The 12,174-nt window shown below is 43.2% G+C and overlaps 1 protein-coding gene across 1 annotated transcript in view; it reads right to left on the bottom strand.

The window, feature by feature from the left end:
* Window positions 1-258: 258 nt before the first annotated feature.
* Window positions 259-12,174, bottom strand: part of gstcd (glutathione S-transferase, C-terminal domain containing) — a 34,878-nt gene continuing 22,962 nt past the window's right edge. The window contains exons 7-12 of the mRNA XM_064335171.1: window positions 12,081-12,125; window positions 11,482-11,610; window positions 5,078-5,211; window positions 3,720-3,750; window positions 1,993-2,062; window positions 259-1,222 (exon numbers count right to left, since the gene is read on the bottom strand). Coding sequence (XP_064191241.1) covers window positions 1,071-1,222; window positions 1,993-2,062; window positions 3,720-3,750; window positions 5,078-5,211; window positions 11,482-11,610; window positions 12,081-12,125 — 561 coding nt within the window. The 3' untranslated portion in view covers window positions 259-1,070. The remainder of the gene's footprint in view (window positions 1,223-1,992; window positions 2,063-3,719; window positions 3,751-5,077; window positions 5,212-11,481; window positions 11,611-12,080; window positions 12,126-12,174) is intronic.

Here is a 12,174-nt window from a genome sequence, read left to right as displayed (position 1 = left end):
TATCACACACTGAACAGAATACAGAATGTGCCACAGTTTGCTAATGGAAATATCAATGACTAGCAGTGATAAATATCAATGACTAGTATTAATAAATGTTCATTTGTACTACCCCAGAAATTGGTTCATACCTTGTTGCTAAGGGTCTGTGTGTGTCTTGCTGATTTTCTGTAGCCATTTTATGAGGGACAATGCATTGTGGTTTGCTGAGCCATGTTGATAGATTCCATCCAATAACAGCCCAATTAAGAAACACAGTTGTCAAATATTGCCATTTATTGAAAGTTATTTAAAATTAATTTTATTCCTTCAAAATGTAGCTGCCAACCTTTTCAATGGCATCTTTGAAAGGATTTATATTTGGTATAAACACAAATAATGCTACAGAATACACAGGTACATGGAGCCTGATCTTGGTTACTGTTCCAGAGGTGGTAAAACTGTTTTGTCGGTGTTCCCTGTCGTTCAAAGGGCTCCATCATGCATGAAGATCCAGAACAGTAGGCAGGAAGTGCCTTGCCATACCAGGAGGGCCACGATAGAGATCTGGGACCATAGATGCTCACCGGGCCATGAAGGCCTACAGCACCGGCCCATGGTTTCAGAAGGAGGGTGCACAATCCCATTAAATTTAATCAGAGAGCATAATCATAACAGCATATCTAAGAATAATTATAATAAATCAATTGTAACAATTAGTTTTGTAATAATAATAATAATACATTCAGAAGACACCTGAATCTTCTTACTCCATGTACATAATGACTGTATTGTGGAATTTCCATTTGAGTATGCATTTAGCTGACAAAAAATTAATAAAAAGTAGTTCTAAGATAAAAAAGAAGCTCAATAAAAAAAATTTAAAACCATTTTTCCTTTCATGGGATTTTAGGGATTTGATGCCATTTCAGCTTCATTTCAGCAAGGATGATACAGAATTGACCTGCTTGTCCTTTCACATTCATGACCCTACCAGCTTGAATAACTATATCAGAAAGGCAAAAAGTCTGATACACTCTCAGTGCTTTACCAAGAACACAGTCACCATAGAGACTTCTGGGTTCTGAGGATCAGTTGAAGTTTTGACCTGCTGGCACGCCCACCAGCATGTTGTTCTTCGGGGAGCAGCTGTCAGGCTCCATGGTCATCACCCTAACGGAGTACCCATGAGCCTCTGCTCTCCAGGATCGATCAAGATCCACTAGGCCCATGCACTGCTTCCCTGAGAGAGGGTTATAAATACAGGAGGAGACATTTCAGTAACGTCCACATTCATTAGCCAGCAACACATTGCCATTTCAGTAATGTCCACATTTCAGTAATGTCCGTATTCATTAGTCAGCAACACATTACCATTTCAGTAACGTCCACATTCATTTGTCAGCAACACATTGCCAAACCAGACACTTCACTGGGCCATAGAGCGCAGATAATTTCAAATTAAAAAATTTTTTTGTATGAACTTGTTCTGAGCTTTTGTGTAACATGAATATTTTGAGCTTTTGTGTAACATGAATAGCTTCTGAGCTGAATTGTACCCTGCTCCGCTGCAGAATTCAAGTGAATGAATACATTTGGCACACATCAAAGCCGCGATCAAAGCCCGTTAGCCCGTGCTCGCTGAGAAGCCCAGAGAGGTATTTCAGTGGCCGTAAGAAGGGAGCGGAAGACAATGTGACAGGAACTGGGGATTTATTTGACAGCTGCTCAAATTGATGAGACCGTGGGGAGCGAGCAGAGTAGCAAGAAGACTTCATTTGCCGGAAGCACTATCAAGGTGAGTGGAGATCGGCTCGCAGGAACGACCTGAGGGATTAACGTCCGCCGCATTGTTCTTGTTTTCTTCCTATTCTCGGCGATAAACTAACAAACCGCTAAAATGGGCGGACGATCCATCAAAAGGAATGGAATTGGTTTCAGCCGGGCCGACGAAGAGCGCGTGTTCTAATTTTACCGCGGTGAAAGGGACCGAGGAGAAAACGCGGCTCTTACCTATCGATCGTCGATCGGGAGGCAGCTGGACGTCCGTCTGGTCAGCGAACCGGCAGAGAATCATGTGTTCCTACAGGGGGGGGGGGGAGGAGGCACAGGGGAGACTTTTACAATGCTAAACCATACATGGAACCACACAGGAGCCACAGGAGAGAAAGAGCAGACGCTCCGCTTCGCTTTTAAGGAACGCGAACGAGAACACTCAAAGGTCTCGGCCTGCGTTTACACCATTTCAGCATCGGGCATTCATCAGCCAGGTCAGGTTTTCACTGAGAAGGGAAGGGGCATTAATTGAAACTGATTGAGCTCTGTACTGTACACCTGCTCAGCACAGAAGCAATATTCACTCCACAACCGCAGTCTGTTACTGCAGTCCCCAGAAGTAGTACAAACCATTGAGGACGTCAGCCAATTAAGCCTATTAAATCTATAATGGACTCCATTCTTCACTACTGAGGTCAGGAGTCAACGTCGGGGCAACGCGCGGCCAATCAGATTTGGAGGAAAATATCGATACTTCACCATTAATGATCTCCTATAGCCGTACAGCAATTTGTGAGCCTCCTGTTACTCTGATTAGCTATAAGGAGAAGGGAAAAAACCGTCGGCTTTTAGCTTTAATAAATGAGCGCATTCCATTTAACTGAATGTCTTCCAGCAGTGTACCAAAAAGCTTGATGGTACACTAATACGGCCTCTCTTAGGCAAGCAGATTTTGAGGAACACTAAAAGCCCTTCTCAACAGAAAAGAGCAATTTCACACAGGTACTAACCTTGATAATGGTAATGTTAATTACAAAAAACGGACAAACAGCATGCTTTTTTTGCTGAAAGAAAATCTAAATGCTGCAGTGAACTATGAGGAGACATCTCAGTTCCTCTTGTGGCCAAAAATGTTTTGCTTGATAACCGCATGCACTGCATCTATGTGTGTTTTTATCATCAGTTTTCACAGTAGGGGACTGACTGCAATAAAAATGTGTCCATAACACCGACTCTTAATTAAAGGCAAGAGCTAGGTTAAGGCACAGTTAAGGATAGCTGTTGATTTATTTGAAGCCACTGCAATGGGAGTACTCAGAATATGATGTTTGCACAGCGACTTTGTAAAGTGCACTGAAAACTTTGCGACTACCTTGTGAATTTTTAGAGCTACAGTATGTTAGGGGGATTTTTCAAATCTCCCATGTTCAACACAGCGTCAGTAAAGAAGATGACGCTCGAGGATCTTGTGATTCCTGAGGACGTTGGAATCCCAAGAGCTCACATGAAGACCTAATTTCTAAAACAAAACTTCATTTTGGAACTCTAAGAGGAAACAGATTAAGTGTGGCTAATAGTAGTCACAATGCAAAGTGACATTCCACAATGTGAAATAAGCAAATCTGCAGCAACCTGAAAAGCTGAACAGACAAAAAGGTCTGGTGTCTTAAATATGCTGAGTCCAGTAACTGTGAGAGCTTGAGTAGGGAGATCATATATTAAAGACTGATGGTTACAGCATTATAGACTAGCAATGGCTAACATAAATGGCTAACATAGCTAAAAATGTTCACAGGACACAGCAGAACCAAGGCAATGGTGAAGGTGAGCTGAAGGCAGTGTGAGGATGAGGGTGTTGAACAGCCTTGTGGTTCAGTTTAGGCTTCAGTCAGGACCAAAACAATAGCTGAAACGTAGCATTCGGTACGCAAGCGTGTGATAGGCAGTGATCGCCGTCAACATACCTTATAACTCAACGTGTCCGAGAACTTCTGGCTGCAATTACAGAGCATGAACACAGGAGACATTTTTACAACACATGTAGAAAAAACACGCACAACTGAAATGCATAAAATGAACATGCAACTATATTATGCTGACTGCAATCAGTAATGCAATATGTGACTGTAGTTAATAGACACCTTATATCTTCCTTTATCGGAACTTCATGAAGTGTTCTCATACTCTCTCATCCTAAAAGACTCAGCACAAAAGACAAATGCAGTCCCAACATCTCTCAAAAACAGTGGAGTCCATTTATGGCAAAGTCTACATGAGTCATGGGAAGTCCAGATTAGTTTGTGATGTTAAGAAGAACAAGTGGAACAGGAATACTCTATTGATGGAAGCAAACTAATAATCAACATGGAATGAAGGGCAAAGGTCCAAGCAGTCAGGCAGTGCAGAACTGGTCCTAATGTTTAACTTGGCCTACAGCAGCACTGAAGCCATGGTAGGTCTACACAAAAAGGCAATTCAGGGTGTATAAGTATAGTGTTAATACTGAACTTCTTCAGTAACTGAAAGCACAATTGATTGAATGTTAAGCAATATTACAGTAAGAATACATCAGCTTAAAACGTACTACTGATCTATTATCTAACATAGGATCACACATCAGCAATTATCACTTGTACATGTACAAGTATAAATGACTGAACTGTGTTTTTATATAGCACTGCTCTGTGTCTGACTGAGCAATAATACAGTTATCACTTATTCAACAGAATCAAATACCTGTGAACAGGTAATGGTATATTAAGATGTAAACTCCAGATGATGCTTAGAAGAGTCCTTCGAGCCAATTCAATGCAAAATGGGCAGCGATTCACTTAATTCAAGTCCACTCAAATTCGCTAGGATCTGGCTTTTCCCCCTCCTTAATCTTACAAAACACACTGTGGCACATTCTGTACACAGTACAGTCTATGGCTAGAATCCAGTTATCAGCCACTTGATTTCTCCTGCATGGGGTAAGAAACAGCTTCTTAACCCACAGAGCTCAGGAGCCATTTTTTTAACCCCATGCAGGAAAATAAGTGGCTGATAGCTTAATGTAACCAGACGGCTTACGGGCCTTTTCAGATCTGTGCACCACTGCCCCAAACGGGGTCCTTCTAGCAGGACCTGGAGCGGTCAAGTGGACCATACAACCTGCTGAACCATGCTCACCTGAAATTGACCAGGGCTCAGCAGGTCACATGGTCCACATGACCGTTCGAGGTCCAGCTAGAAGGACCCCGTGTGAGGTGGTGGCGCACGGATCGTGAAAGCCGCGTACGCCTGCTGGTTGTGTGCGATGTGGCGAGCGTCGGGGGCGGACCTCCTGGGGAAGGTGAACTTGAGCGTGTTCTGGATGTATCCGTAGCAGCAGGGGCTGACCACGAAGGCGGCGCCAGCGCGGACGCAGAGGTCCATCACCATGTCCGTCGCCACGCCGCACGCGTGCAGCGCCACCTGCGGGGGACGGGGGGAAGTGTCCAATGAGCCGCTGGAAACCTAAGCACGCAGTTTGGGGGCTCGCAAAAGCGTGCGAGTTTACATTCTGACTGGATTTAAATTTTAATGTTACTAAAAAATAATGAAACAGACTTTCGTTAAAAGGCAGGGTCAAGGCTGCTGTGGCACCGTATTGATTTTTAATCCTTTCTATGTTTTTGTTGTAAATTGTAGGGAATTGGCTGTGTGTCTGTGTGTGTGTGTGTCTGCGCACGTGTGCTTATGTGTGTTTGTGCTGCCTTGCCAACCAATTTGACACCCCTTAAATTACCTACCCGAAATTTTCTTGGGTACCCCTGCAATTTTCTACGGAACTTGTTGACTCTGTAATGAGTGTCGGTTCGGTTGTTGCCATGGGGAACACCAGTATGCATCTCTTTAAGACTGCCGAGAACTAGCAGCAGTAAACACAGTCAAATTCCCACAATAAAAAAAGCTAAATATAGTCTTAATAAAAGCAAACTGCTGCATATTAAACAGTGACCAAATGCAGAATATTTTTGCATTGTATTTATTCTGGACTTAAAACATGGACTTCACTCCTTATTTGAACTAATACAGCCTAACAAGGTATTAATATTTAAAAATAAATTGCGGGTATCATCCGTGGAATATGTTTCAGTGTTTTCAGCACCTCTCCTAAACGCTTCAGAACATAAGAATGTGTGACGTGGGGAACAGGCCGTTCAGCCTATCTCGATCAGTCATGCTTCAGGCTCCCTGTCTCCATGCAGTCTTTGCCCATAGAGAACCCCAACTCCACAGCATAGATCATTCGGTGCAATAATGTGGGAAAGATTTTCATTACACCAAGAGACTTATGTGCCATTTCCCCGATCTTCGAGCTTTGGCTCAGGCTTTAAATATATTACGAGTTTTATTTGTATTAAACACTAAAAGGTATCCACGAGTTGTGAATATTACCATTTTAGTCGGTTACTTGCTCTTTTCATTTTAATACAATTTGCATGGAGCAATTGTCGTATAAAAACCGAGTTCATAGATACAGTTATGACAGAATTTCCAACTAATGTTCTGGTTCAATAAACATCAGTAAAATAGCTTTCAGTATCAAAGAATGCACATATCAAACAAAAGCTGCTGATAAACAATTTCAAATCAGAAGGAAATAAACAGCATTGCACTTGAACTGTGAATCTCCAAATCTTCATTGTTCACAGCCAGGTAATTGTTAAAACACATCAGCAGGTGGTGTAGTGCCTGCGGTTTATGATAATTAACAATTAAACAGTCAAGAAAATGAAAACCATCCGAAAGACAAAAGAGGTGACCAAAAACAAGCAATTATATTGGTGCATGCTGTATATAATAAATGTTGATATGTTGTTACATTGGTAAACACTGGCAGCATATCACTATCTGAGGCAGAATTATTCATTCCTTATCCATCTCTGGAACAAATCCCTGGCTGTAAAAATGAGGCAGAAGATGGGAGGATGTTTTGCTAAGAGGAGTTTGTTTTGCATAATTACAGAGACCTGTGAAGCTCACAAGGTACAGCTTGTTTTTTCAAAAACAAAGTAAGCCTCACATTGATATTTTATGTTTGCATTTCGCAAGCATTTGAGGCAGACACTCGGAAACGCACGAATGGAAACGGGGCATCGGGAACGTCTGAGCACCGGGTGAAAAGGTAAACTGAGTGAACTTAGTGAAACCTTTTGTTTCTTTTTTTTTTTTTTTTTTCTGAGATGATAATAAATGGAAAGGAATTATTAAGGACTGAAGAGAATTACAAAAAAAAATGGCTCTCTCCTTATTAGACTCATCAGTCTTGCGGAGCAGCTTTCTATTCTCGCTGAAAAGTTCGCGAGCGAAGAGCGAAGTTCACCTCAGCCCATAATTAACCAGAGCGCCCGTACAGGCCTGGCCTTGAACGCGAGCTCCGGAACTAAATCGGAATTCGTTTCTCGGGGCTGCTGAATTCTGCGACGGCCATTCATTTCCCGCTCACAACAAAAAGTGAGTTTCATATCTGCCCCTTAAGGGTCATATTTCCCCGAGACATCACACGGCGAACCGGGCTGACCGTTTCCGTGCGCTGATTTAGCACAAACACTGTATCCTTGGCGATAAATCATTGCTGGCACATAATCAACTTTCTCCTTTTTTTGCACTTTCCAAGAGCAATATCAAACTATTATTTACAAGTCAGGTGACAGACATGTCATCAGCATTACAGCAAGACTTGCCACTAAAAGTTGTTTTAATCATCGCACAGCTGCCATAACTGTCTGTCACAACTGATGGGTCTCTGGTAGGAGTTGGCAGTTTGTCATCGATGAGGCATCAGTCTCCCGGCCGTGACTCAAACTGGTCATTCACACTGGGCGACCCTCCGAGGTGTTCAAACGTAATGAGGATCTAAGCTTGGTCTCTCGCGCAGACAAAGGTGTCGTGACATCAACTGAAAGTCCAGTCTTCTAACAGATGGGAAAGATCGCAGCGTTTTCTGTGAGTGAGGCGAGGATCAGCTTGCATGAGAGCTGGGCCAGAGGCCGCAGAATTTTGGCTGCACCGGTTTACCAGACGGCCCACATCAAAAACTTTGTGCCGGTGCGTGCAGTCGCATGCTTTGCAACAACTGCATACTCCACTAACACTTAACCAGCCCAACTATATCAGAGGAAGACCGACTCCAAATGTAGCACAAACAACACAAGAACATTAAACGAATGGATCTACTGGACTAATGGACTACAAATGACCCTATATATAACACATACTTGTATTAATCAACATGACACACTGTACGTAGGGAGTAAGGAATCAGAAGCCTGCAGTATCTGCCCAGGCCAGCTTCTGTACTGTATGGCGAATCAAAAATGTTTTTAAAAGTAAGAAATGCTCATGCCACAAATGACACACCTGAAGTAAGAAACAGTTCAGGCTTACCAACAGCTCTCCACACAGGGCATATCTGTGGTCAGTCTATGCAGGAAATCGAATTGATGTGCAAAACACACCTCCTCAGTTTTGCGAGTGTTGTGCGATTTCTTTTCATAAAAGTGGAGCAGGTCTCCGAGGAATGTTTGCTGGAACAATGAGCAGTTCTAATTAAGGGAAGTACAAATATATGCCCATTTGTCTCAGCCACCAAGAAGCAAAACCCAAAGCCTTTCCCACAATTCCGTGAGCAGACTCCCATATTTCAGTCACGGGCATCTCTTTTCCCTGAATATGCACAGGGAACATCACGTCAACTTACTCATCCACCAGCGAATAAATGAACTGAAAATATCAATATCTATACCTATGAAATTTAGATTCTAAATATGTGCATGCTGGTAAATATATAACATATATAAATACATCTCAGGTACATATATATATATATATATATATATATATATCAGGACAAATACACCTGACAACTAATGAATCGATCAGGTACTACAGCTTACAGTGTGTAGGCTATTTGGTTCTCCTATATTCCAAAAATTAATTCTATTCAAGATGGAGTTGAGAATTTTAGCAACACAGCTGGGATTTCAGCAACTGGGACAAAATTCTCTGTGATTTGGAATGAGCTGACCCAGTCTCATCTGTAGGCATACTGCACATTCACATAAAAAGGGCTATCATCTGTCAAGGTACCATTCGCCAAAGAAAAACAGCAAAACATGCAGAGGGTACTGAATAACAACTATGTAAAAAAAAAAAAAAAAAAAAGTCTAACAGTACGTTGAAAGAACCAAATTCTCTAAGAATGAGCAAGATATACTGGAGGATACTCACTTAACTCCAGACAACAGCCCTGTGTCTTGCAGAATAAGCACAATGACAGTTTTATCAGCCAGTCACAAAGTATCGTTCTGAAATATTACTGCAACAGAGTCAGCTTATTAGGCATGCGTGATATGGAAATTCTGGGCCAATGTCATTAATTCATCCATATTTTCCTGGCAACGTTGCCCAATGCAGCCCTGTTTTACATTAGAGCACAAATGCAAACTGCAACCAAGTTTCCACGTTCACGGAGGATGTGCACACACACACACACATATATCCACTTACGTCGGAAAAATGTAATAAATTGTTATTAAGCAGTCTGCATGCATTTAAAGAGCTATTGAATCCCTGCAAAGATTTTCTTGTGAGTGTGGCTGATATAAATTATGACTGAAAAATATATAATAAATAAAAATCTTCAGATGATTATGATTAGGTTACTTTTTTGAGCACAAAATATTCACTTAATTTACAGCATCAGTGGCATTCATTTTTGGTTGATGTATGTTGCATCATCAGTGTCATCGCCCAATACTGATGAGTTCCTTTTAAGCTAATAAATTGTCGGATAATACCAACAATATGACCGCAATATTATCATGCAGCCCTACAGCTCACCACTGTCCTGAAGGTGCATTAATACACAAGTCACAACAGCCAATGAAGTCAGCGTATGCAAATTAGTCTGCTGCATTAGAACAGTGCAGGAGCCCTGTTGGAGCAAGAGTCACAGGTACAGCAACTGTGTCTATGCTGGTTTTCTGCTGAGCGATACCATAGATGAACTTGCTGACATGTACTTGGTTGGTATAAGGGTTTCTGACAATTACATTTTAAGGAGGAAAAAAGTTGCAAAATTACTTGGGGAAATGCAAAACAACTGAGCCCCTATTACAACAAAGGTCTTCCACAGCAATTTGATTGCAAATGACAATTTAGTTCATACAGATTTACCTATACCGATGTTTATGTATTTAAGCAACAGGAGTCACAATTACAAAGGATTCTATTGTCTTTACGGCAGCAAAATTCCTCCCAATTTACCAAAACAAACAAACGAGCAGGCGGTATTTTAATCAAAGAGAACATAAACAACATCCTTCACTCCCATAAATTCTTATTCAGGGGTGCCAAGTCCTTGATAAACAGCAAACAAAACTGAAGAAAAGGGACAGCACAATAGTCCCGTTCAAATTTCATACTTTTTTTAGGTATACAAACATTCCGGTGCTCGGCCTTCCTCAGCGCGCTGATATTTTATCATTTTTTATTTTAATTTTTCATCATTATATATTCATTTTATGAATCGCCTCCACACACAAACAGAAAAGCACAGCAGGTGTTCATAGCAACATCTGACCAATTTGCTGCTTAAACTAATGTTTATAAACTAGAAAGCGGTCTAACAGGACAGAACTGTCAACCACTATTGCTGAGGAAACGTTTTTTTTCCAAAGGAGAGCGGACAGTCCACCCTCCTTCTGTATTTTTTTTGTATATTTAGAGAGGGTAACAGATATACTGTAGAAGGAACCATAGGTCAGAAGGTGCCATGGAGGAGGATCAAACCTACAGACTCAGACTACAGCCTCGCATGTCTCACCGCCACGGAACCTTTTGACTGTAACTTTTACAAATAACTCCTAATACGCACCACCAGACTAGAGAACGGTTTTATTTTGGAAAACTGACCTAATGAAGCCGTTAACACTCTTGGAATGTAGCACACGTTAACTCCCGAGGAGGAGGCGGGGCAGGGTAAATCCTCTCGCACTGGGAGCGGGGCAATCTGAATTTACTGTGTGCTTGCACATACCGGACGACTCCCACGAAGGGGAACCGAAGAGCCCTACGTAACCGAAGCCCGACGGTGCTCCTGTGCAGCGAGTCGAGTCGTCGACCTGTCTGGAGAGCATCCCGATAGCGCTGGCGGCTATCTCCGCTCCCCGGGAAGCGGCTCGGCTCGGCGTGGGAGTCCGTCCGTCTTCCCGAGGGGTAATGCGAGCGTGACCCCGCCGCGCCTCCTCGTGCATCGCGGTGACGGGAACAGGGAGCCCCCCTCAGATCAACACACGCTCGGCTACTCCCCGTTTCTCAGCGCGCGCCACAGAAGCAAGTTACGACAACGGCCTCCCGACTCCGCTGACCCGCCGAGGGGGGAAGAGAACATCTGAGCCCGATTAAGGAGGCCGTGCGTAACCGCTTGGGAACGCCAATAAAACCCGCCGCTGATTAAAGCTAGCTGCTTTCCACATGTTCCAACTCGGCCGGAGTTTCGTTTGTTTTTCTCTCAGAGGTAACGAGATAACCTGATTCAGCATTTCCACTGCACCTGCTCCACAGGTGGCCGCGTACAGTATACCTGCGTAATTAGTTAACCTTGTAAAGCCCGAATTTAAGAAACGCGCGCGGAAGCTGCTCTGTGCTCAGACGCGGCGCGCGGGCGTCGCGGATTCCCGCCGCCGCCGTACTCACGCCTATCTGGAAGGATCCGGTGAAGTAGTCCAGATTGGTCTGAACGAAGCCCACGTTTCTCAGGCCCAGCTCGGCACACCGGCTCTCGGCCCGCACCAGAGACTGCTCCTTGTTTTCGATCAGAACCACCTGAAATCGACGTGGAAAAAAAGGCACTTCAGAGTTAGGAAAGCGTCTTTCAGAGCTTAGCACAAACCACCCCCCTAAAATGGCCGTGTGATTGATTCAGTTGCCTTTAGTAAACTTCTGCTAAGATTAAAATATTATGTTTACAGTGTTTTGGCTCTATGTATATAGCAATATAGTATCTACAAACAGCAGCATTTATGCAGTGCACATTATACAAGAAAAATTAGGGCTTGTTTCCAGACCAACAATTGGAGCCGATTGTGTTTTGGAAAAGGACATTCTGCGATCGCTCTCTATTGCCTGCCGCTGCTGGCTGCAGGACTGAGGAATGAGTGACTGTGGTGGGAAAACTGCCACGCTGGTTCCCGGCCTGTTTTTCTTTTCAGTTCTGGTCACTTGCGGTGAATGAGAGTGCTGAGCGTGATGGAACCCCATAAAGGCAGCCCGGGACAGCTCAGCCGAAACCTTACCTGGCAGTCTGGCAGGGTGTGCGCGAGAGCAATCCCAACATGCCCCTGGAATGACACGCACACACACACACACACACACACACACACACAGGGG

Source organism: Anguilla rostrata, chromosome 5 (genome assembly GCF_018555375.3).
Source record: "Anguilla rostrata isolate EN2019 chromosome 5, ASM1855537v3, whole genome shotgun sequence".
NCBI lineage: Eukaryota > Metazoa > Chordata > Actinopteri > Anguilliformes > Anguillidae > Anguilla > Anguilla rostrata.
This window is presented reverse-complemented; position numbering and strand designations above follow the sequence as displayed.